Source organism: Oncorhynchus nerka, linkage group LG21 (assembly GCF_034236695.1).
Source record: "Oncorhynchus nerka isolate Pitt River linkage group LG21, Oner_Uvic_2.0, whole genome shotgun sequence".
NCBI classification, from domain to species: Eukaryota; Metazoa; Chordata; class Actinopteri; order Salmoniformes; family Salmonidae; genus Oncorhynchus; species Oncorhynchus nerka.
The window spans coordinates 10013450-10039786 of NC_088416.1; the positions used below are offsets into that span (position 1 = coordinate 10013450).

General features: G+C 44.0%; 1 protein-coding gene across 4 annotated transcripts in view; it reads right to left on the bottom strand.

Moving 5' to 3' along the window:
• The window catches only part of LOC115104415 (axin-2-like), a 20677-nt gene extending 17198 nt beyond the window's left edge, over nucleotides 1-3479 (bottom strand). For 3 of the 4 annotated variants that reach the window (XM_065006298.1, XM_065006297.1, XM_065006295.1), the window contains exons 1-2: nucleotides 2380-2598; nucleotides 512-1443 (exon numbers count right to left, since the gene is read on the bottom strand). In XM_065006298.1, coding sequence (XP_064862370.1) covers nucleotides 512-1335 — 824 coding nt within the window. In that variant the 5' untranslated portion in view covers nucleotides 1336-1443; nucleotides 2380-2598. Of the gene's footprint in view, nucleotides 1-511; nucleotides 1444-2379; nucleotides 2599-2948 lie in introns of those variants that run through there. The other variant, XM_065006296.1, reaches the window with a different exon arrangement.
• Between the last annotated feature and the right edge of the window lie 22858 nt (nucleotides 3480-26337).

The following is a 26337-nucleotide window of genomic DNA, read 5'->3' on the forward strand; positions in this document are numbered from 1 at the left end:
TGTCTGAATTCATGCCTCTTACTGGAGGAGACATTTCAAAGCACAGGAAACTTGAGCAAGCCAACAAAGGGCTGACTGCAATACACCATTTAGTTGACAGGAAAGACCCCTTGATGTTTTGCACCCCCTGACTAACAGCAGGGCAGAGAGGACAGACAGACATGTTTCAAACTTCCAGGTTTTTTTTCTGTCCATGAAGCATCTTTTATCTCATAATGGAATTTGAGGGGGGCAAAAAAAACGTTGTATTACCATAGCTGGGCAATAACTAGTTCAAATGCATATCTGCTCTTTACAACACGTTAATAACTGAATTATATGTAAGTTATATGCTATTACCTACCAGATAACACGCCCAATAACTCATTAATCCACTAACACTATACACTTAAGTAACCTTAGGATCTCTATTCGACATAAGCATGTTGATAAACAGTCATAATAAAAAACGAACAATTAAATTACTCGATAGACAGTCAACATAATCAATTCAATTAAGGCATTTTCTTACCTGTACCCATTCTCCAGCACTTCCGCCGCAGTCCGAATGGAAGCAGTGGCCCGTAGCGCATTGGCAGATAGTCCAACCACAGAGGCTAACGTTTTCGCCTTCAAGTCACATCTCCACTCCTCTTCCTCAATGAGAGGTGGCAGAAATCCGCACATCAACTTGAGGCTCCCGAGACCGCTATGGTTGGCATAAGCCGTGTTCTCGCACCCCGTGTGCACATATTCAAGGTATATGTCGGAAGTTAAAAACATCTGGTACGCATTCTCCTCCATGGTTGACTGAATTTCCGTTTGTGCTTGGTCAAACATCGCAGAGTCTATCTGTTGCTTCTTAATACTATCCCTTATGTAGGTTTTAGTGGCAGGTTTCAACTGCTTGGCAACAATGCTGTTGTTTTCAATGTACCGCTTGAAAATAGCTTTGGCAACTCGCAGCGTTTTGGTATCATTGAGGTCCATTTGCCTAAAACCGTTGCAGGCGAACCAAAAGTCCAAAGTGTCCACGCATTTCTCCCGCTCCAGAAAGGTCCTGAACAGATGAGCACCGTCTTGGTCACCAAGGAGAAAATGCAACGACTTGGTCCACCGGGCGAGGGGTGAATCCGGCGACGCGCTACCCTCAGGTTCCCCGAGTCCATCCTCGTTCCTCCTCGGCGTGGAGCAGGGAGACGCGACGGTGACAGCTTTAGCCTTATTTTGAGCTCTCATTTTGGCATGTTTGCTGGGAGTATGGCATGACGCCTCTCCCTCCTCCCCCGGCACCGGGGGACGGGGAGCATCTTCTCGGAAGCTACTGCTGATATGGTCTGTAAGCGCTCTGCTCATGGCTCCAGCTCCGGTTGCCGTGTGTACCGTTGTGCCTGCTATGGAGCTCCACTGTAATCCTCCTCACTCTCTTAAATCCGCGGGGGAGCTTCTCTGCTCCTTTTCACTCTGAAACAGAAAGTGTTGATCTAATCAAAGCCAGATCCAGCTAACTTCAAAGGGAGACATGAAGTAAACAGTCCCTTTCAGATCCCCGCCGGTTTGCAAAGAAAGAAAAATCAAAGGTTTAGTCTCATCAATCTATTTATAATCTAAATGGGGATTTAGCAACCTATATTTACAGTCTGCATCGATTTGTCACGTCAAACGACCGTTGACAACAACATTCGTTTCACATCGCCAACACTCCTCACCAAGTACGCACCAGAAATATATTTTACGCATATCAAAACGATCACCTGAAACCGCTTTCATTTCAAATGAATTATCAGTCTAAATGTGCTTCCGATACGGTTACCTGCATTATGCATAAGGATTGCGTTCCCACGAACCACTCGTCCTCATACATCCAGTGTTGCACATCACACAGCCAGCCATCTAAGACAGTGAAAACACATCCTATGCGCCACAATGGCCTACGGTTCCTATAATGATGAGGGTAAGAGCCCCCCGTACAATGACCACGATCAACAGTAGCTCATAATTCCTGAAATCATTTGCAGCTAGCCTACTAAATGTCAGCTGACATGTAGGCTACAACACATAATCGCGGCAGCGAGCACTAGGCAACGTGTCTGAACAACGCGACATGATTACCCTGCACAATAAAATATTACTAGGCGACTAGACAAGAGATATACTTATTCGTTTTTTTTATTAAGTACTTTACGTCATTTTCAAGTAGAACTGTCAATATTGTGCCAAATCTGCCATAAGCCCACGCTACACTAAACTATTTTGCGCAATAAAAACAACGTTACATTGTAACATCTCTACTAGCGCTTAGTCTGTTTGCAGGATTTGCATAAACAACCAATGTGTCCCAACTACTCAGAAATGAACATCGTGCTATACGAAAAGAAAACAGCTCGCCACATCACATACCATTGTAAAACGAAACCCGAGTCCAGCAGAAAGTGAAGAAAAAGCTATTCCCATTTGCTTTTGCCCAGTCCTCTTTAGTGGTATATATATATCCAACAAAAAGTTCGATGGAAACGGTGGTAATCCGACCAGTGGACTAGATTTACTTCGCCACATGTGTCCTTGATGCAATAGGAATAGTCTAATGTACCCTGTCCCATTCAACAACTGACCCCAAAGTACGCAGGCACTGCTTCTATGTAGATCAGAGAGGGGGGGGGTCCGACATTTCGAGGAGGCGGGAGAAGGGGGGGGACCTTGCAGAATTTACATCCCACTTTTCCCCTTCTTTCAGACTACGGTCGACTACATCAACCAATATTAGTCTCTTCTACAGCCGTCACAATCACGAAAGCATTGATCCCCGGTCTCAGAGTGGCCTTACTTAGCCATTCTACGGTATTTTCTCGCCCACAAACAACAAGTGTAGCCTACATTTCTCAACTTCAAAGCATTGCAGCAACACATCAAAGCGACCAAGAGAGGGGGCCTTTTGGTTAAGGTTGCAGAACAGCATTCTTGCAACTTACCATCGATGCACACGAGTCCTTTCCCGTCTGCTCAGAAATGGTTCACACAGAAACAAAGTAACAACCCCAGAAAGTATTACAATAACGCAACCAGATTGCTGGTGTTAGTCTACTCCGCTCTGATTTTTTATCTCAGAAAGAAGATGAACATAAAATGCAACCCTGAAATGAAAGCTCGTTTCCCCTTCCCCAGGTACTGTTTCAAACAGTCATAGCAAGCAGCAGATCTCCTTTAGGCTATTTCAAAACGAACCGGCTGACGGTTTAACAGTGGACATCAAAGTAAAGATCCGCCGGCCTGGTCCCGGAAGATACATAAAAAAACATCTAAACATCTTTCCGATAACAAAAAAAACAAAAACATTGAAGCAAATCAAATTCACTGAATGACATCGCAAGACGCTTGAGTCAATATATAGATCCCAAAACACACGATTGAATAATAGTCGGTGGTATTTAGAAAGCTGTCAGTAGGTTTTCAGTGAGGTTGTAAGGACCTTATCAAAGACTGGCAATCTCGAGCCAACTCCCCGAGGCTTTGGAACGTCTGAAGTAAGTGATCTACCGCCCCAATAGCATTATCCCTGCACTCCTTCTGTTGCTACATACACTTTAAAGAGACATGCCTCCTTTCCTTAAATATTTGGAATTTTAACCTTCTGGTTTCTGCATGGTAGACAATAATGCAAAATGCATGTAAATTCCTGTAAACCGTTTATGTAAACAAAGTTGCCTGCATTTCACTTGGATTTCTCAAAAGCAATTAAAAAAATTATTATTATTTTTTTGCCATTAAAATGCCAAAGGAATATAATATATCATATTATATCAAATAATAATCATCATATATCAAATAATCACAAGGTAGTTGTCGAGCAATATATTTCAATATTTTCATTGAGACACTGTGATGATACTGACAAATAATTCAACATATTTTGTTTGTATAAGCCTATCTATTCAGGAACCAGCATAACATACATGTACATTCCCACACACGGAGAATCCATAGCCTACTATGACATTAGCTGAAATTGGCTATGGAAGACAGACATGACATGTTTCCTGGGCTTTTAATTCAGATGACTTTCACTAATGTCAATGTGAAGGCATCTTAAAGGAAGGGTTAGACAGTGATCCTATCCCATGGTACTTCAAAGACTATATTGTCCCTTTGATGTTGAAGGAAAAAATATAATTATACAAGAGAATTCAGCCACACAACACTTGAATCATGGCGCAGGAGAGGAGAACTAACATACTACTACTCAAATATAACTCGTCCATTGACGCTCATTAGTCTGTACAATCATGCATTCTACAGGTTATAGGTTCTATAGTACACCTAATTTGCATACGTTGGGAGAGCTGGCCATGTCAAGCTCCAATATTAATATCTATAACCCCTACTTCTCCTATCACAATCACATCTCAACTTAGTCCAGTCACTCCTATACACAGGAATGTATAGACATTCTAAAATGTATTTAGTTCCATACCCCACACAGATGCTTGAGGCTAAAGCACTGTAGATGAGGGTCACTTTTTCTATGTTGAGTCAGGATGTAATGTCCAAGCATTTCCACAGCAATTTGTCCTCTGCAGCATAATTAAATTTTGCATGTGGACATTTTGAATTGAAGCGCTTACCTTTTGGACAGTCTGCCCCCACAGTCTGCCCCCACAGTCTGCCCCCACAGTCTGCCCCCACAGTCTGCCCCCACAGTCTGCCCCCACAGTCCCCCCACAGTCTGCCCCCACAGTCTGCCCCCACAGTCTGCCCCCACAGTCTGCCCCCCACAGTCTGCCCCACAGTCTGCCCCCCACAGTCTGCCCCACAGTCTGCCCCCACAGTCTGCCCCCATACTATTTGCCACCGTTGATACTAAACCTTCAGCTCTGTGCAGGTTTAGTATCCGTGCAAGTTTAGTAGCAAAGTCAGTACAGCCACTGTGTTAATAAAGGAGCTGTACGGAACTGTAGCCTCTAGGGGTGCTCCTGAGCCAATCAGGGTCCTCTAAATGGGTTCCCTAAATGAATACAATTACACAAATATTGTCCAGAAATGACCAGAAAGTGTTTTGCCTATCATATTTCCTCAACCCCAACAACAATAGCCACATTGCTTGGCCTGGATGAATGTCATAGGAGGTCATCTACTGCCACTGTTTATGCCGAGAGAGCTCTGTAAAACCAACAACCCAGGCCCAAAACACACGATGGTTTCCATCACTTCTAAATGGGATGTGCCTACAGTCTTGTCTGGGCGATGGAACGCAAAATTAGGTCGTTGGCAGACACTGTGAAGTGAAAAGCACCAACTCAGTGATCTGTGAGTCTAAATTTAAGTCAATGTGATATTTGAAATATGTAAGCCGCATCGTTATCGGCCCAGTGGCTTCTCCAGTGGCAGTAATGAAAGGAGGGTCGAGATAGAGAGGGTTTTTCTGAATAGGAGTATATTCTTTCAGTGGGATACTTGACTTGTAGGATAAGATGCTTAACTTCAGTCAAATTAAATTATATACCATGCCTCTCTGAATAAAGATTGCTGTGGAATTTTCTGCTGACATGGAGAAATTGTCCCAAGTTGCATGTAATGAATTTGATGATCGACTGTGTTCCTGCTGCATGTACATATAAAGATGAGCAAAAAAAGACTATAACATAAATCATTCCAATACTGAGCTAAATTCTATGCTACTGTACATTTTCTAGGGAAATTATATTGTTTTGTACTTATACAATTGCACAGATAAAGAGATTTTGCAAAGTTCATGATGCCATTGACCTTAACAAGGGCCCCAGGATCAGTGGAAGCCAAATAGTTCCATAATATCAAATATCCACCACCATATTTTACAGTAGATATGAGGCCACACATACCAGTGGGTCTGGCTTCGAAAAACGGAAGCAAATGCTGATACTGTACCTCATGCCTACTGTAAAATATGGTGGTGGATCTTTGATATTATGGGACTATTTGGCTTCCACTGGTCTTGGTGCTCTTGTTAAGTTCAAGAGCATCATGAACTTTACCAAGTACCAGGACATTTAGCACATCACACAAAACCCACAAATAAATGGTTAATTGACCACAATATCAACATTTTGCAATGGCCGTCTCAGTCTCTGGATTTGAACCCCATTGAAAACCTGTGGTTTGAATTGAAGAGGGCCGTCCATAAGCTCAGGTGAAGGATATCAAAGATCTGGAAAGATTCTGTATCAAGTGTTGGTCTAAGACCCCTCCCCAATGTGTTCTACAATCTCATAAAACATTTTTAGAAAAGTCTAAATGTCGTTATCCTCACAAGGGAAGAGTGCTGGAGTATTGAGAACAGGGGTGCCAATCATTTTGAAACCTACAGTGAATTTGGAAAGTATTCAGACCCTTTGACTTTTTCCACATTTTGTTATGTTACAGCCTTATTCTACAATTGATTCAATAGTTTGTTTCCCTCATCAACCTACACACAATACCCCGTAATGACTGAAATAGGACATTTACATACTGTAAGTATTCAGACCCTTTACTCAGTACTTGGTTGAAGCACCTTTGGCAGCGATTACAGCCCAGCGTCTACTTGGGTATGATGCTACAAGCTTGGCACACCTGTATTTGGGGAGTTACTCCCATTCTTCTCTGCAGATCAAGCTCTGTCAGGTTGGATGGGGAGCATGCTGCACAGCTATTTTCAGGTCTCTCCAAAGATGTTCGATCGGGTTCAAGTCCGGGCTCTGGCTGGGCTACTCAGGGACATTCAGAGACTTGTCCCGAAGCCACTCCTGCATTGTCTTGGCTGTGTGCTTAGGGTCGTTGTCCTGTTGGGAGGTGAACCTTCACACCAGTCTGTGGTCCTGAGCGCTCTGGAGTAGGATTTCATCAAGGATCTCTTTACTTTGCACCGTTCATCTTTCCCTCGATCCTGACTAGTCTCTCAGTCCCTGCTGCTGAAAAACATCCCCACAACATGCTGCCACCACCATGCTTCACCGTAGGGATGGTGCCAGGTTTCCTCCAGATGTGACGCTTGGCATTCAGGCCAAAGACTTCAATCTTGGTTTCATCAGACCAGAGAATCTTGTTTCTCATGAACCAAAATATTGGAATGATTGAACAGTAATAGGACTCGACATACTGCATTGTAGGACCATGTGACCGCACCAGTTGACCACTCAGTGCCCACAGCCCCACACTACTATCTAGCTGTGGCAGCCAAGGAGGGGAGGGTGCTGTGAAAGGGGCAGTGGCCCTTTTTTTTATGTTGACCCTACCCTGACCCCTTTGTAGGGGCCCTAACCATGCCCACAGCCCCACACTACTATCTAGCTGTGGCAGCCAAGGAGGGTGCTGTGAAAGGGGCAGTGGCCCTTTTTTTTATGTTGACCCTACCCTGACCCCTTTGTAGGGGCCCTAACCATTTCACAGGAAGACCCCAATGCTTTAAAAGCACAATACAGGATGAGACCACCACCGTCTTGCTATTAAGCCCCAATAAAACGGAGTGACCCAGGGGCTAATTGAGGCCCCGTGCTACGGTGTCAAATTAAAAGCAACTGCTGCACCACCACAGACTGGAAATAATGCCTCTAATTAGGTGTTGAATTGAACAACATAAGGAAAGTTCTTCACCAGTGTAAATACAGGTGGTACTCAAAATAGGAAATGAGTATTTAGGCCTACAGAAAGAGCTCATACTGTCTGTATGGAAAACAGTAGCTAACAACCAACAGAGGTTTTACTAGCACTGGTGAAAGTACTTAACTAAGAGGTTAAGTAAAAAATACTTTAAAGTACTACTTAAGTCGTTGCGTATCTGTACTTTACTTTACTATTCATATTTTTGACAACTTTTACTCCATTTTCCCGGACACCCAAAAGTACTCGTTACATTTTCAATGATTAGCAGGACAGGAAAATGGTCCAATTCACACACTTATCAAGAGAACATCCCTGGTCATCCCTACTGCCTCTGATCTGGCAGACTAAACACTCATGCTTTATTTGTAAATTATGTCTGAGTGTTGGAGTGTGCCCCTGGCTATCCATAAATAAGTCAAAACAAGAGAATTGTGCCATCTGGTTGGGAATAAGAAATGATTTACACTTTTACTTGTACTTTTGATAGTTAAGTATATTTGAGCAATTACATTTACCATCGAAACTTAAGTAAATTTAAAACCAAATACTTTTAGACTTTTACTCAAGTAGTATTTTACTGGGTGACTCACTTTTACATGAGTCATTTTCGGGAAAGGTATCTTTACTTTGAATCAAATATGACAATTGAACACTCTTTCCACCACTGTTTACTATTCAGGCATACTCTAAGGTTACAAGTGGTACAAGTCAAGCTGTAGATTATATGTTTCTTCGAGCTGCAATAAAATGTGAAAACTTCTTGCCATGTGTTAACCGACATTGCATGTTCATGAACAGTTACAACAACAAATTGCACAACAATAAATTCATGTCATCCTTCTTATTCCTACACCCCATACACCCTAGCCCCAAAAGAACAGACGAAAACAGAGAGAGAGGGGGGGTGTATCATTATAAATAACCCCGATATTGCTAGTTTAAAGAGTGTGGCAGTTGGAGGAGCGATAACTGTGGCTGAAGCCTCCCCGTAAACACTAATAAAATGAAGTGTATCAGAAGGGGGCGTGGCCCAGGCTTCCCTTTGAACAGGCTCTGTGATCGGTTCCCCTCTCAATTAGCTCATTGTCCACTTCAGCTGGGGGGGGTTACTCTCTGCTGGCTCCCTTTGAAGTGATTATCCCTTTATCTCGAGCCTGACCGAGGAGTAATATCTGGAGGACAATGGAAAATGAAAGCCCATATGTAGAAGAGTGTGAATGTCTGTTTATATAGGGCCACAAGAGTGAAAAAGAGAAAGAAACACCTAAACTGTTGTTGTTGTTGTTTTTTTTGGGGGGGGGTGATGTCAACACCTATGGAAGATAAATATGTTATGGCTCGTGCCCGAGTTGACACTTGTGACAGAGTTTTGTGGGTGAAAATTGAAGGAAAGTGAAGAAAAAAAGAAAGAGAGTGTTATCTATCGGTAATGGAGGAAAAGCAAGTAGGGACAGACAGACAGACAGACAGACAAACAAACAGACAGACAGACAGACAGACAGACAGACAGACAGACAGACAGACAGACAGACAGACAGACAGACAGACAGACAGACAGACAGACAGACAGACAGACAGACAGACAGACAGACAGACAGACAGACATCATGATGGATAGATGGAAAGTGAGAAAGAGGAATAGATGGAAGGAAGAAGTAAAGGTGAAGGACAGTGAAAGAGAGAAAAAAGAAGAGGGGGTTAACCATAATGACAAAGACGGAAGGAGGGAGAGACTGAAGGATGGAGAATAATAGAGAGATAAGGACTCTTGGTGGCAGTCTTTTGGGGTAAAGTGAGGGAGAGTGAAAAAAAAAACAGACACGAGTTTCCATCCATAATGACAGATAAACGAAAAGAGAGAAGGAAGGAGGGGGAAGAGATCGAAGAGCGAAGGAGAGAAGTTGTCAGCGGAATCAGATGGCGTTCAAGGCAGCTAGCTCGACGAAGATACAATTAGAGTGTGGCGTTAAGACGGTCTTTGAAGTTGGACATGGTGCATAACACCCTTAACTTTTAGAGAAGCCCGCCATTCATACCCTCCTTAAGGTTTGTTAAGAGGATTCTCTTTCAAGGGCCAATTTGAGAAAATAAACTTTAATTTCCAAATAAGTTGAGAGTGGGCGACATGTGGACGTGTAAACAATGTCTGGCATGACAGAAAGAAACCTGATGATGGTTGTATTAAAATGGGTTGTCCTTGTGCAGGTACATACGTGGGTAGGACATGTGGGTGGGTTTTTGGCACCAAAGATAAATAATTGCTTTCTCTCCCACTCTCTTTTTGGGGGTTTTAATCCTGTTCTGCAGTGGCTTAAAAGTTTAATAATGTATAGAAACAATGTCTGATGTTCAGCCTAATCCGTTTGGCCAAGGAAACCTTTGTGTGTGTGCCTACAATATGGCATCCATTTTATCCTCCTCCTCTCTCCTGGTGGGGGTGATGGAATTGAACTGGAGAAAGGTCCATCCTTTTCAGCATTCAGCAGATGCCCCTGGAAAGATCACTGAGATTATTGGCCCGATGCTGATCTACTTTGAATAGCCAAAACTCTCTGATGTGGCGGAGCGGGAGCGCCAAGGGAGGCTGGTCTGGTACGGGGTCATCATAGGCATTCGTTTCGTTCTCGGTCTCTTTCCTCTCCCTCTCTCCTCTAGCTCTTTATCTCTCTATCTCTCTCATTCTCTTTCTTCTCTCTGTCCATGCAGTCTCACCTGTGTGTCCTTCATGTGTCCCTTTGAAAACATAGAGGTGTCTTTTAGAGCAGGAACTAAAAAAAAAGTGTGTCCTTTAATCCTGATATACTAAAGAGGGCATATTGTGTGAAAAAGGGGTGTCTGCAAATCCACTGTCCATCTATTACAGCAATATCACCCCTGTTGTATTAATAAGCATGCAGTCCCGGTATGGATGCTGCTGCCCACAGGCCTCAGCTCTAGAACAGTACTTGTTAGGTTGCTGGTCACGTAGCGTGGAAAGGTGCTACATGGTTAACTTATGCGCAAACAAACCAATCAGTGACTCATTTTCTATAACAATCGGACAAATGAGACGGAAAAGTGACCCGCTTGAAAGGGAAACGAAAAGTGGATTGGACATAAAGAGCAGAAACAGCATTTGGGTTCTGCCCGCTCTGCTAAAGTGACAAAGTACCATGTTTAACCACGTCTTGTGCTTCTGAGGCTAAGTCCTGACAGGAAGTCAATGAGGCGATCAGGCAAATAAATTGTCCCCATTGATCAAATGAGTGTCCAATGACGGTTGGCGCCGTGACGAGTGAAACGGACGTCAGTGTGCTGCTAACAGTTTAGCTTCCTCCACTGCCCCTGTCCCCATACCGGGCTTGAACCAGTTACCCTCTTCTTCGCAACACATGTGACCGCCCTCCCGTGACAACGTACCAAATGTTGAGCCATACAAAAGGATCCAGTTGGACAGCGCCATCGGCTACATTTCAAGCTACGGTACATTCTTAACTCCACTGCACAAGCATTGGTTCTCCACAGACCTGGGTTCAAATACTATTGGAAATCATTTCAGATACTTGATCTGTGCTGGGCTGAGCTTGCCTGGTACAAAGTAACCGATAGAATAGTCTCAAAAGTGCAAACCCCACCCATCCTGCCACTCCAGGCGGACGAGCAAACGCACAATGTATTTGAAAGATTTCAAATTGTATTTAGATCCAGGTTTTTCGGGTCCAAGAGTAAAAACAGAGGGAGCTAAAACAATGAGGTGACGTAATCAAACTCACACCCCGACACCTGTAGAAGTACAATGTTTACAGTTGGCCGTCTTGCGCTGGGAAGTTACCCGGGAAGTAACCACATCAAACCTTAACCAGACCACCGAATAGGAGGAGATGTTTATCATATTTACAGTGTCTATACGCAGTGTCGAATGTCTCGGAAAAGTCATTAAAGTCAAGTACACCAGCGTGTAATAGTCATACACCTATCAAATGTCTACACTGGGTTGGTGACTCCTCCGACAAAGTCAAACACAACACTGTGTATTAATCCTAAACCTATTAAATATCTCAGTGACCGTTTTTTTTATACACATACGCCCTATTCCGTTCTTAACTTGGTAATAGGATATACTTAGCCTAAACTTGAACTTACTCCAAACTTAAATCATACCCTTAACTTACCCTATTGCCCTAATCCTTCGGTTTAATTTTTTTTATACAAAAGAAAAATTGATTTCCATTTAAACATCTGCTATACTGCGTACTGTATATAAATAATTCTGTCCCCACAAGGTTATCGTGTTTTCTAAACAGTAGATACACGTTCGGTGGATCCAGTGGAATTGTGGGAGCTACAGACACAGAAGAGAGAGCCAGAGCAGGCTTCTGTGACCTCGACCAGGGCCAGCTGCAAATGATTTATCATCTCGTCAGTATCTCTTCTTCTGAGGTAAAAGTCCAAGACAAGAGAGAATATGGGAGCTTTGCTTTGCTTCTGAGACCAATGTTGTGGGATGTTGCTGCCTTCCCTGCTTTGTGTCAGCCTTTTCCACAGGTGTGAATGGGGGGGGTTCAAAAACAGTGCGCACAGATAGGCAAGGAACATCAACAAAGGCATTGGTGCGGTGCTTCTCTCTGTGCTTGTAGGACAGGAGATAGGGAAAACATTCCCACAGAGAGAGAGAGAGAGAGAGAGAGAGGGTAAAGAAAAGCATGCTGGGAAAACATTCAAATTCCTTTCGTATCGTGCTATTAGATGTGGGGGGAAAAAAACACATTTCGCTTTTGACGAGGACTGTAAACCTCATGATGATTAGATCCATGCTCCATTGTGGCTGCCGTATATCTCTTGGCAAATAAGGATTTTTGGTACAGAAGTCTGACGATAGTACACCATCTCTGTGGTGGCAGAGGAACAGAGAATAAAATGGAGAAACAAATGTACATTATGCTTCCTGATTGTTGAGGTCAACAGCGTTCAAAAGGCCGGGTTGCAATAACACTCATGCCGTACTCGTTCTAGTGGCCTCTTTCAACTTGGTAGACCTCCAAGGCAAAGCACAACTAATCACAGTTAGTCCCCAACGGAATTGGGATGTGTCAACAGAGCAGTTTGAAAGGAGCATGCTCCCATGTTTACCCTCCCGCACCTGCGATGGGGTGATAGAGAGAGAACAAAGGAAAAGATAGAATGAAGGAGAGAGAGAACAAGGAGAGATACAGAAAGAGAGAGAGAACAAGGAGAGAGACAGAAAGAGAGAGAGAACAAGGAGAGAGACAGAAAGAGCGAGAGAACAAGGAGAGACAGAAAGAGAGAGAGAACAAGGAGAGAGACAGAAAGAGAGAGAGAACAAGGAGAGAGACAGAAAGAGAGAGAAATAAAGACAGAGAACGAGGGAGTGACAGAACAGGAGAGAACAGTAGAGTGAGAACATGGGGATCGTTCCCTCCCCTCCCTTCAGAATCAAATCCGGTGCCATTAAATGTGAGCAAACAGCTCCTCCCCGGTATCATTGCTGAGTTTGTTTTCAAGTGGAAATGAGCTGATGGCTCGGTGGCGATTAGCCCCGCGGCTAACATGAAAGGAGAGGAAAAGACAGCTGCTAATTTCCTCCTCTGACCTTTCTGCTCCCGCTGGTATTTCATACAAACGTTGTGGTTTATGGGGCTAACAGCTCTCTGCTACTGGGGGGATTACAGTAACAGAGACCTCTTTCTACGAATCTTTCTCTGAAACACGCTCGCACAAACACACACATATACAGATATATACACACACACACATGCATACATACGCACGCGCGCACGCACGCACACACACACTAACATATACGGATATATACACACACACACACGCGCATACATGCGCACGCACGCGCGCACGCACGCACGCACGCACACACACACATACATGCGCACGCACGCACGCACACACACACACACACACACAAACGCACACCTGCCCCCAATTTTACACGACAGTAATATAAGGTTAAAAAATACATACACTCTTAAAAAAAGGGTGCTATCTAGAACCTAAAAGAATAAAGAATCTAGAATCCCTCTCTGCAGATGACTTCGTCAACCATTTTGAAAAGAAGACATCCGATCCTCGTTTGCTAAGTCAAACGACACCGCTGGTTCTGCTCACACTGCCCTACCCTGTGCTCTGACCTCTTTCTCCCCTCTCTCTCCAGATGAAATCTCGCGTCTTGTGACGGCCGGCCGCCCAACAACCTGCCCGCTTGACCCTATTCCCTCCTCTCTTCTCCAGACCATTTCCGGAGACCTTCTCCCTTACCTCACCTCGCTCATCAACTCATCCCTGACCGCTGGCTACGTCCCTTCTGTCTTCAAGAGAGCGAGAGTTGCACCCCTTCTGAAAAAACCTACACTCGATCCCTCCGATGTCAACAACTACAGACCAGTATCCCTTCTTTCTTTTCTCTCCAAAACTCTTGAACGTGCCGTCCTTGGCCAGCTCTCCCGCTATCTCTCTCAGAATGACCTTCTTGATCCAAATCAGTCAGGTTTCAAGACTAGTCATTCAACTGAGACTGCTCTTCTCTGTATCACGGAGGCCCTCCGCACTGCTAAAGCTAACTCTCTCTCCTCTGCTCTCATCCTTCTAGACCTATCGGCTGCCTTCGATACTGTGAACCATCAGATCCTCCTCTCCACCCTCTCCGAGTTGGGCATCTCCGGCGCGGCCCACGCTTGGATTGCGTCCTACCTGACAGCGCAGGTCCTAATCCAGGCACTTGTCATCTCCCGTCTGGATTACTGCAACTCGCTGTTGGCTGGGCTCCCTGCCTGTGCCATTAAACCCCTACAACTCATCCAGAACGCCGCAGCCCGTCTGGTGTTCAACCTTCCCAAGTTCTCTCACGTCACCCCGCTCCTCCGCTCTCTCCACTGGCTTCCAGTTGAAGCTCGCATCCGCTACAAGACCATGGTGCTTGCCTACGGAGCTGTGAGGGGAACGGCACCTCAGTACCTCCAGGCTCTGATCAGGCCCTACACCCAAACAAGGGCACTGCGTTCATCCACCTCTGGCCTGCTCGCCTCCCTACCACTGAGGAAGTACAGTTCCCGCGCAGCCCAGTCAAAACTGTTCGCTGCTCTGGCCCCCCAATGGTGGAACAAACTCCCTCACGACGCCAGGACAGCGGAGTCAATCACCACCTTCCGGAGACACCTGAAACCCCACCTCTTTCAGGAATACCTAGGATAGGATAAAGTAATCCTTCTCACCCCCCTTAAAAGATTTAGATGCACTATTGTAAAGTGGCTGTTCCACTGGATGTCTTAAGGTGAACGCACCAATTTGTAAGTCGCTCTGGATAAGAGCGTCTGCTGAATGACTTAAATGTAAATGTAAAAGGGCTCTTTGGCTGTCCACATAGGAGAACCCTTTGAAGAACCCTTTTTTTGGTTCCAGGTAGGACCCCTTTGGTTCCAGGTCGAACAAGTTTGGGTTCCATATAGAACCTTTTCCACAGAGGGTTCTACATGGAACCTAAAAGGGTTGTCCTATGGGGACAGTGGGATAACCCTTTTAGAGACCTTATTTCTAACATCCCGGACAAACTCAAGCCCTTCGACCCCTGTGGCACGAGGAATACGACACCAGCCACTCTAAAAGGGCCTTCCCTCTTGTCCTTCTTGTCTGTGAACTTTTTACACTGGGACAACCCTCACACTTCCAACTAAATGTTTCATAAAGGCCGACTTGCAATGAGAACAAAAAATATCTGCTGAGAAGCGGATAAGAACATTTGTGATTTTTCGGTCAACGATCAAGCCTGGGCACGGGCAGTGGGAAGTGGCTTCCATCAAAACCCAGTGGAATACAAATGCATTGGAAATGCACGAGGCACAAGGGAACAAGAGGCCCCACAATGGCCTCCAGGGAGGCGGATACCCAGGTAGCTTGGATCCGGCTGAGCATTCCTCTCCCTCTTGTTCCACTAGCATTGTTGTCAGTCTTACTATCTTGTTTGCCTTAAGGGGAAAAATACCCACAATTACTTTTTTTTAAAAGCCAATAGTTTTGAGTCTCTATTTCAAACACCAGGGTGGCGATTACCTCATAAATCATGATGGGCTATAGGTAGAGCTATTGGCCAGTCGGTAGAACTACTCTTCTGTTGTGATAAAGGGAAACACTTTGTTGATGGAATGGACCACGAGGATACACTGATTTGGGCCCAAGACTCAGGCCTCTACCCTGTGCAACCATGGCAAGATAAATACTTATTTCAAACAGTGAAACAAAAGAAAATGTGAAACTGAATCCTTTGTTTTAAATCCAGGCTAACATTTTCCCAACCAAGTTCATGGTCACTCCTCCTGATCTCCCTCCCCCTATCCCATCCCCCCTAAATTCTCCCTTCTGATCCGTCGCTGGGCCCTTTCTCCCTCTGACTCCGCCTTCTGTTCTCACCATCCTCGTCAGGCTCCATTCAGAGTTCAATCGGGTCATTAGCTGAGTGATTACAGTGAGAAAGGACGCCCATTAGTGTGTGTGTGTGTGTGTATGTATCAATCAGCCAGCGTGAGTGACGACGAGATGCTGTTTGTCTTTCTCATGAAAGGGAGAAGATCAAAAGGGTGGCCACCAGCTGGACCTTCAATCACACTGGGCCAACTCACTTTAGCGCCCCACGGCAGCTGTAGTGTTGTGGAACCAGTGTGTGTGTGTGTGTGTGTGTGTGTGTGTGTGTGTGTGTGCGTGTGTGCGTGTGTGCGTGTGTGTGTGTGTGTGCGTGTGCGTGAAGACTGCTGATGTTTAACTATACGAGTGTGGACTTAAGAATAGTAAACAAACATAAAACTGAACAACTGGGGACAATTTGTTAGTACCCACAAGGTCATATGCTATTTCTACACAGTGAAAATAAAAGTGTTCATCTAACTCCTATAGAGTTTTATTCAACACTTTCAGATAACATTTGGCCCCAGTCTACATAGTGTTAAAGTTACTATACAGGTAGTGTCACCTTTTCAGAGTTAATTAGACTCAAAATGGTGTTAAAATTCCACTGAATTTAGTTGAATTTACACTGCAATGACTGCATAATTGTACACTCCGATTTAATTCAGACACTAGAGCTTATTGACTCATAATGTTGAAAATACTCACTCTGGGTTCAAATAAGTCAATACTGTAATTTGTTCACCCCCTTTATACTATGTAGGGGGTTTACATGCTCACCAAGCTGCTCATGCTCGTGCGTCAGCGGGTGTGCGATCTGCCGCCTGTTGATTTTGTCCACACACACCAGATGCAATCAGGATACGCAGGTTGAAATATCAAAACGAACTCTGAACCAACTATATTCATTTTGGAACCGGTATAAAAGCATTAAACATGTACAGTTGAAGTCGGAAGTTTACATACACCTTAGCCAAATACATTTAAACTCAGTTTTTCACAATTCCTGACATTTAATCCTAGTAAAAAATGACCTGTCTTACTTAGGTCAGTTAGGATCACCACTTTATTTTAAGAATGTGAAATGTCAGAATAATAGTAGAGAGAATGATTTCTTTCATCTTTTATTTCTTTCATCACATTCCCAGTGGGTGAGAAGTTTACATACATTCAATTAGTATTTGGTAGCATTGCCTTTTAAATTGTTTAACTTGGGTCAAATGTTTCGGGTAGCCTTCCACCAGCTTCCCACAATATGTTGGGTGAATTTTGGCCAATTCCTCCTGACAGAGCTGGTGTAACTGAGTCAGGTTTGTAGGCCTCCTTGCTTGCACACACCTTTTCAGTTCTGCCCACAAATCTTCTATAGGATTGAGGTCAGGGCTTTGTGATGGCCACTCCAATACCTTGACTGTGTTGTCCTTAAGCCATTTTGCCACAGCTTTGGAAGTATGCTTGGGGTCATTGTCCATTTGGAAGACCCATTTACGACCAAGATTTAACTTCCTGATGTCTTGAGATGTTGCTTCAATATATCCACATAATTTTCCTACCTCATGACGCCATCTATTTTGTGAAATGCACCAGGCTCTCCTGCAGCAAAGCACCCCCACAACAAGATGCTGCTTCACGGTTGGGATGGTGTTCTTCGGCTTGCAAGCATCCCCCTTTTTCCACCAAACATAACGATGGTCATTGTGGCAAAACAGTTCTATTTTTGTTTCATCAGACCAGAGGACATTTCTCCAAAAAGTACAATCTTTGTCCCCATGTGCAGTTGCAAACCGTAGTCTAGCTTTTTTATGGCGGTTTTGGAGCAGTGGCTTGTTCCTTGCTGAGCAGCCTTTCACGTTATGTCGATATAGGACTCGTTTTACTGTGGATATAGATACTTTGTATCTGTTTCCTCCAGCATCTTCACAAGGTCCTTTGCTGTTGTTCTGGGATTGATTTGCACGTTTCACACCAAAGTACTTTCATCTCTAAAGGAAAGGCTCTGGAGCAACGGACCGCCATTGCTGTCTCTGCCTGGCCGGTCCCCCTCTCTTCACTGGGATTCTCTGCCTCGAACCCTATTACAGGGGCTGAGTCACTGGCTTACTGGTGCTCTTCCATGCCGTCCCTAGGAGGGGTGCTTCACATGAGTGGGTTGAGTCACTGACGTGATCTTTCTGTCTGGGTTGGCGCCCCCCCTTGGGTTGTGCCGTAGCGGAGATCTTTGTGGGCTATACTCAGCCTTGTCTCAGGATGGTAAGTTGGTGGTTGAAGATATCCCTCCATCCCTCCACTCCACTGGAGTGTGGACCTCAGTTCATCTTTCAATCACCCACGTGGGTATACGCTCCTACAAACCAATGAGGAGATGGGAGAGGCAGGACTTGCAGCGTGTCAAGCATCACAAATAGAACCAAGTTCTATTTTAGCGCCTGGCTACGCGGACACTCATTGACACACACACGAGCGGTGTGGATGCAATGATTGAATAACATGTATGTGTACATTTATTTTATTTTGCAACTCGAGCACACACGACATAAGTGGTGTTGTCAGCATGTTAGAATGAGTGTTAGGGTTAGAATTAGGCTTAGGGTTAGGAGCTAGGGTTGCTTTTAGGGTTAGGGTTAGGAGCTAGGGTTGCTTTTAGGGTTAGGGTTAGGAGCTAGGGTTGCTTTTAGGGTTAGGGTTAGGAGCTAGGATTAGGTTTAGGGTTAGGGTTAGGGAAAATAGGATTTTGAATGGGTCTGAATTGTGTGTCCCCACAAGGTTAGTTATACAAGACTGTGTGTGTGTGTGTGTGTATGTGTGTGTGGTCATGCAAGGTCACCCCTCTCTTTGTATTGTGTCTTTCTGGGAAGTGATTGGCTCGGACTCTAGAGCGTGTTTGTTGAGTGTGTGTGTGTGTGTGTGTGTGTGTGTGTGTGTGTGTGTCCATGTAATCCAGTGCAAGTGCCAGTGTTTGAAAATGTGTGTGTGATGTCAGGATTGGTGTCCTATGGGGACTTGGTCACTGGCCTTTTTTAGCCAGTATCACCAATTGTATCTGTGATGATTTGATGCATCACTTGTAAACAGGTACTCACCACTGGCAGTATGTTGGTCCGCAGTCTCTTCTCCAAAAGTCTCCTCTAGATACAGTCCACCTGCAACCAGATGCAGAAGTTAGTAATTGTATTACTCAATATGTACATAGTATAGTAATATCTGGGTAGTACGATACACTCTATGTTTACAGCCACAAAATGTCTTCACTCATTCCAAAAATGTAAAGGTCAGTATTAAGTGCCTAAAATCTCTTAGATGTTGACATGATCTAAAGATTGAAGACATAGACAGGGAAAGAGACATTGTTTTTACTGTGAACTGGACTTTTACTGTGAATTGGCTCGACTGGCCCTGCAAGTTTGCAGTTCCACTCTTTGATCCAATTAGTCGTGTGTCAGTGTCACAAAAACCTGATAATGTGTGACATACTTTGAGGTTTGCATAAGTATGTTGTTTAAATGCTTCAACCAAACACTTAATTATCAAGGATGCACAGCCCAGTGCAGTCAGAGTTCAACAACTACATTTAGGAACCCGGAGGGATGTGTCCCAAATGGCACCCTATTCCCTACATAGTGCACTACTTTTGACCAGAACCCTATGGGCCCTGGTCAAAAGTAGTGCACTATATAGGGAATAGGGTGCTGTTTGGGATGCGAAATGAGTAACAGATCCAGGCGCCAACTCTCAAAGACATTCCACAGGCATACCTTATCATATTTCCTTTCAATGCCTCCATCATCCTCCAAGGTTCAAAATGTCACCCTACTTGCTTTTCTCCCCAATATAAATCTTCCTGGCCTCTCGACAGAGAGGATGTCACTTGTTTTGTGTGTGTTGATGTGGAGTGGAAGAAGGTCATTGACGAAATGCCAAGTTTTTGTGGGGATTGGCATGTTTTTTTTTTTCAGGTTAGAATATTTCCAGTCCCAAATCTCCCCTGTCTTACACACTACCTTCCTGTCAGAGTGTACAAAGGTAGTCCCCTTGTTTGTTACCCTCCTCGGTGTCCTTTGATTTTCATAGACTTCCTGTTCTATGCCCTTGTGTTTTGGCACGACACACCATGTAACACTATCCGGGGGCATGGAGTGATGGGACGCTTTTGATTCTTTTGTTCCCCCCCTGTGATACTGCAGACCAGGGGAGGACACTGAGGGACACATACGCACGCACGCACGGGCGCACACACACACACACACACACACACACACACACACACACACACACACACACACACACACACACACACACACACACACACACACACACACACACACACACACACACACACACACACACACAGACACAGGGTTGTGCTCAGTGAAGCCCGGAGATGATGTAATGGCCAAATATACTCTCAGGTGCGGTGGTGGTGGTGTCACCTATAATGACATCACCGGGGCTGCGCTTATTGAAGAGGCTTAGCCTATCGGACGGTAAACAGGAAGTAGAGGAAGACGTTATGAAACTAGAATCTACATCAGATCAAAGGGAGAGAATTCCGGGGTGAATACCAGTGTTGGGAACCGGTGTGCCTGTTTGGCTGCTGCACGGTGCCAAAACGGATTCATAAACTTTCTCAAAAGGGTCAGAAAGTTATGTGGACACAACAGTTTGTGTAGAAGCCAATGTCTGAGCCTATATATTGCGCTCTGAGGAAATTCCCCTTGGGAAACAGTCGGAGATGCATTCTTTGCAAAACCTCGGAACACATCCCTCCTCTTTTTTTTTTTTGTCCTCAGGAATCTAAGTAAGACTTCAGAGGAAAAAGCACCAAAAGCCTGCGGTCATGTGGCAGGAATTCAGATGCCATATAATGTTCAAACCTTGAAATATACATGCCGCACACTGTCCAAGCATTTCTGTTCACGATTTACAATGTGTAAACAAACGGGGCTAAGAACATCGAAAGAGCCCAGGGTGATTATTTGCAGTGAGGTCTAGTTACATGCTGTTTCCAGATTCTAACCCAGGAAAGTGCTATTGAGAGTGTTAACCACTGGCCACCCGACCTTGGTGAACACAAAACACAGACTGTTTAGACTTAAAATATCTGACACAGAATGTTCCGACATCAAGTTCTCAACAGAAACCATTACTGCATTTGAGGGGAAATAAAGGCAGTCTTGATGTGGTTGGGCGGTTTTTAAACTGATCTGAGATACTTGAAAGTGTCAGGGGCAAATCGAGTTAGCGTCTCTATGAAAGAACGGTTTGCTTCTTATCATTGACCAAAATACTTCAAACCCAAAAATGTGACCACACCCAAGAAAGATCCACTTAATCGTGGTTTTCTCTTCATGTTTTTTGGTTTGTTGCTAAATCGTGTTATCTCCTTATTACAACATCTGCCATTTCTCTGTTGACACCTAGCTATCCGATGACAGGCACTGCACTTAATTCAAGGGAGTTTTTAAGGTGAATGTCCTTTGGTTATACTTTAGTGAATACGATACAGACAGAGGCCTTTATCCCTCTTTACAACAAGAGTGCTGTCCATTAATGGCAGAACAGTAAAAACAACATACACTTCCTGTTCATAACTTATCATAACTGATTGTTATAACACTTTCTGTTCATAACTTACTTTCTTTCTGCTTATAGCTGGTCATAACCACTCATTATAACACCTCCTGCTTATAACTTACTTAATTTCTGCTTATAACGGATCATAATGGCTTATTATAACATTTCCTGCTCATAACTGCTCATAAGCCACCATCCAAAAACATGGAGAAAATGAACCAATCTCCTCTTTTTAAATGGAAAAAAGTTCTGAAAAACCTAAGCATAGCAGAGGAGCATTTCCACAAGGATCTACTGATGTAACTTGAAAGACTTTGACTTCTCACTTTGCATTTGATATAGTGTCTCTTCAGCAGCTAGGCGAGGCAGCCAGTTATGGGGAACTGCAAAAGAAAGAGAGGACTCGCTCCCGGCTCTTAGAAGTCTAGTCAAAAGCCTTCCCTTCTCTGCTTTGTCCCACCGATATTCATCTTGCCAGTTGAAAAGTGAAGACGGCAAAACTTCCCGGCTTGAAAATAACTTTTCAACCACCAAAAGAAACCTTATAACAGGATTGTAATCTTGAAATGTAAACGGTCGTAACATATGGGACTGAGACTGTCAAGGATGCTAAAGAATCAGACTTCACACACGGAAAGGGGGGTTTAAATGAATGTGTTTTTGTCCCACACTGAAAGGATAACCAGACCCATCCAGTGTACGCTGACTCTTCCACAACGTCCACGTCACTGAAATCCATTTTTTACATTTATCTACATACACACTTACACATAAGAGTCTTACAAGGTCCTTTCTCTTGTTCTATTGTTAGGTGTTAGCGTGCTTCACCTGCTCTACAAACAGTGGAGCAGTGTTTTAGTAGTATTTTCTCCTCAGTATTGCTGCCCTACAATTCAAAGTTCCATAAAAAAGTTTAAATACCGCTTATCTTACCAAAAACCATTCAAAGTGCCCCCCCCCCCCCCCAAATGTACATTTTCAAATGGGCCACAGCCTTCAGCCTCGTCTCACCACACAGCTTGACAAAGAAAGCTGACTTCATCAAGGTACCTCTGAATTTGACGGAAACGAAACACAAACTCTTGAATCCTTTTTCTTTCCCTCAATGGCGAGGATGAATAAATGATATTCGTCTCTTTAATCGACGCGCTCAGCGATAACAAAGAGACTTTGAGACACTTTGAGGACACCTAACGATCAGACGCCAACGGGAGGTGCTGCTCGTTTCTCCTTGACTGATGGGCGGCTCAAAACGCGAGGCCCTTAAACGCTCCTGTCTACTTAGGAACAATCTCACTTTTCTGTCTTTCAAGCAAAATAAAACGGAAAATCACTTCATCTTTTCCAATTGTTCAAAAGTTTTTTTTAGGTTCCTGATAAAGCCCTCGGTATTGACGACTTCGAAAGAGCTTCTTCTCTTGAAAAAAGAAAGTGACATGTCATCTAAATATAGCCTTTGAGAGAGTACTTCGATTGAACTTCTCCTCCAACCGTGTGGAGTGCGGTTGACGTGTCTGACAGCTGCCTGTTGAAAGACACCGTTCCCAAAACGAAGATTCAAATTAACTTTGCGGTTTGACGACAGGGGCTTGATGTATGCTAATGGACCCGCGGGGAAGAATATGCCCACTCTCAGAAACAGGGGAACGTAACAAAACCTCGCCAGACACCTCTCTCCTGGATATGAAGAAGTCACATCGCTCACAACGTTTACGTCGCCACAGAAGAGCACAAAAGAGCTCAAATCACATGAGGTAAACGCAACGGAAAAAGGCGGGTTTGACTTCTAAAGTGTTCGATTTGAGGTAAAGGATGGTGAAATTAGGACAATTCTCCATATGGAATGAAAGTAGCGGGAGTCTTTCCTGACAAGGGAGGGGGAATTATTTTCTCTTCAATAAGTGTGTGCGACACCGATGGTAAATCCCTGAGGAATTGTCTCCAAGGATGTGGGCTCCCGAGTTGGGCAGCAGTCTAAGTGCAAGAGGTGTCACCGCAGTACCTGGTTTGAATCCAGGCTACATCACATCCACTTGTGATTGGGCGTCCCATAGGGTGGCGCACAATTTCCCCAGCTTCGTCTGGGTTTCCTCTCTGAAAAATGTAGTTCATTTAATCTCATTGTCATAAGGTTCCATGACTTTGTCCACACAGGGCATCTGAACACACAAAATACATTTGGATGATTTTCATTCAATTTTGGGTGTTTTATTTAACTTTTGTACACCTGTGGTGTTCCCGGTCAAAAATGACCGGTCATTAGAAATTAATGGGTGAGATTGAGTTCAGAAACATGCCCACTCATCAAATGGACACACTTCCTCACCCAGACCCCCACATGCATGTGTGTTTGAGCACACACACACACACACACACACACACACACACACACACACACACACACACACACACACACACACACCTTCTTTGCTTCCATGGCAACCCCACGGGAACCTTTCCCCAAAAGAACCTTTCCCCCACGGGAACCACACCTGTCGGCATTCTCACAAACAATCGCAGCATTGTTTCAATCATATAGAACATTTCTTGCAGCAGTCTCTTATATAAAGCTTTTTTGAGGCCTTGCTCACAATTCATTCTGTGGCAGCACAATGACCAAACAATATACTTTATGTGAGGCTCTTGATCATATCTTTGATCATGACACTGGTGAGGAGGAGAGAGTCCTTGTTAAACTTTGACACAAAGTAGTCTGTGATAAATAGCACAATATGTTTCATATGAGTATTTGTTTATAGTCTAAAATAATCCATACATTATGCTTTTTTTTTTTTTTACTCAAAAGCGAGTTGTATGAGCTCAGGTCAATGAGGCCTACAGGCCATAAATAGCAAACAGAAGTTCAAAAACTTGTAATGTTCACAAGAACATAAGTTAGGTGATAATACATGTATTATTGTGAATTTATAATCAGCTGTAATGGGGTGGTCATTTTGGACCGGGAACACAGAATTAATTAACATGAAACCAACACAACAGTAGGGTTAACTGACTTGCCTAGTTAAATAAAGGTTCAAATGTGTCCACAATACTTATCATTTGATTCTATGGACACTTTTGTCTGCAGTGGAGATGAGTGAACGAGAGACAATGCGAAGGTCAAAGGACAAAAGTTTCACAACATTGTTTTTACCATCTGCTACACCCAGTTCACCCGCCGGATCGATTACTAATGTATTTTATGTGTCAAAACAAACCAACAGATTAGGAAACATACATCATAATAATACATATATTTTCACCTAACTTATGTTCTGGTATATAAAGCTTTTTTGAGGCCTTGCTCACAATTCATTCTGTGGCAGCACAATGACCAAACGATATACTGTATGTGAGGCTCTTGATCATATCTTTGATCATGACACTGGTGAGGAGGAGAGAGTCATTGTTAAACTTTGACCCAAAGTAGTCTGTGATAAATAGCACAACATGTTCCATATGAGTATTCTCCTTCAACTGAATCAGCCTGAAGAACAACAGCAGAGGCAAATAGACCTAGATTGCATAGATTTAAGGGCAACTGCCCTTTTTCAAGGATTCATCTGTTTTGTCTATCATCTTCAAAGGTTATTTTGCTCTACGAGTAAAGCCTTAATTACGTGAGGTTGTTCTCGCTACTGTGAAGATCTAATCATGGCCCGTACTAATTAAGACAACACAAACAAGGCAGCGCCATAAAAATAGGCCCGCAGGAAAGACTGAATTCCATAAACACGCTGACTTTTAACTCTCTGCCTCCACACACACACACGCACGCACACACACACACACACACACACACACACACACACACACACACACACACACACACACACACACACACACACACACACACACACACGCACACACACACACACACACACACACGCACGCACGCACGCACACACACACACACACACACGTTTGGTTTACTATCCATGTGGGGACCAAACAATTGATTCCCATTCAAAAACTATTTTCCTAACCCTAACCACAAACCTCTAACCCTAACCCTAAAAGTAAACCCTAACCCTAATTCTAAGCCTTTTTCCTTGTGGGGACTGGCAAAATGTCCCCACTTGTCCTAGTTTTACTAGTCCTTGGGGGACTTCTGGTCCCTCAAGGACAGTAAAACAAAAAATACACACACACATTTGTTCTGTAATGCACAGACATTATGCAATTAAAACAGTACATTTGAAGTTAGAACTCTGTACATTCTATCTAATATAAGCCTCAAAAATACACCTTCCTCCTACACAGTATCCAGAGAGCTAACAGTATCAGCAGTCAAGCTTCCCTTCAGAAGAACTGGGACTATAATGACTTCAGCCACACAATGCTCCTCTCTCTTTCATTATGACAGTAGGAGCGTGCCATACCAATGTCAGGGAGCAGAGAACACCACTGCCCATGGACTCTAACAGTACACAGTGACATTGACTCTAACAGTACACAGTGACATTGAATCTAACAGTAGAACTGGAGGAGGCAGTGGACTCATTGTAACAGATGATGTCACCCCCCGACAACACCAGGCACCACAGAGGTCAATAGGAGCAGGACAGGGCTGGGGGAGGAGGGGAACAGTGGAGAGGAAGATGGCAGAGGGGTAGGGGTGGAAGGGTTAAGGGCCCTGGTAAATTATAGTGGAGACAGTGTGGAGACAGTGGTACATGATAGTAGAGACAGTGGTACAATATAGTGGAGGCTGTGGTACATGATAGTGGATACAGTCTGGAGACAGTGGTACGTGATAGTGGTACA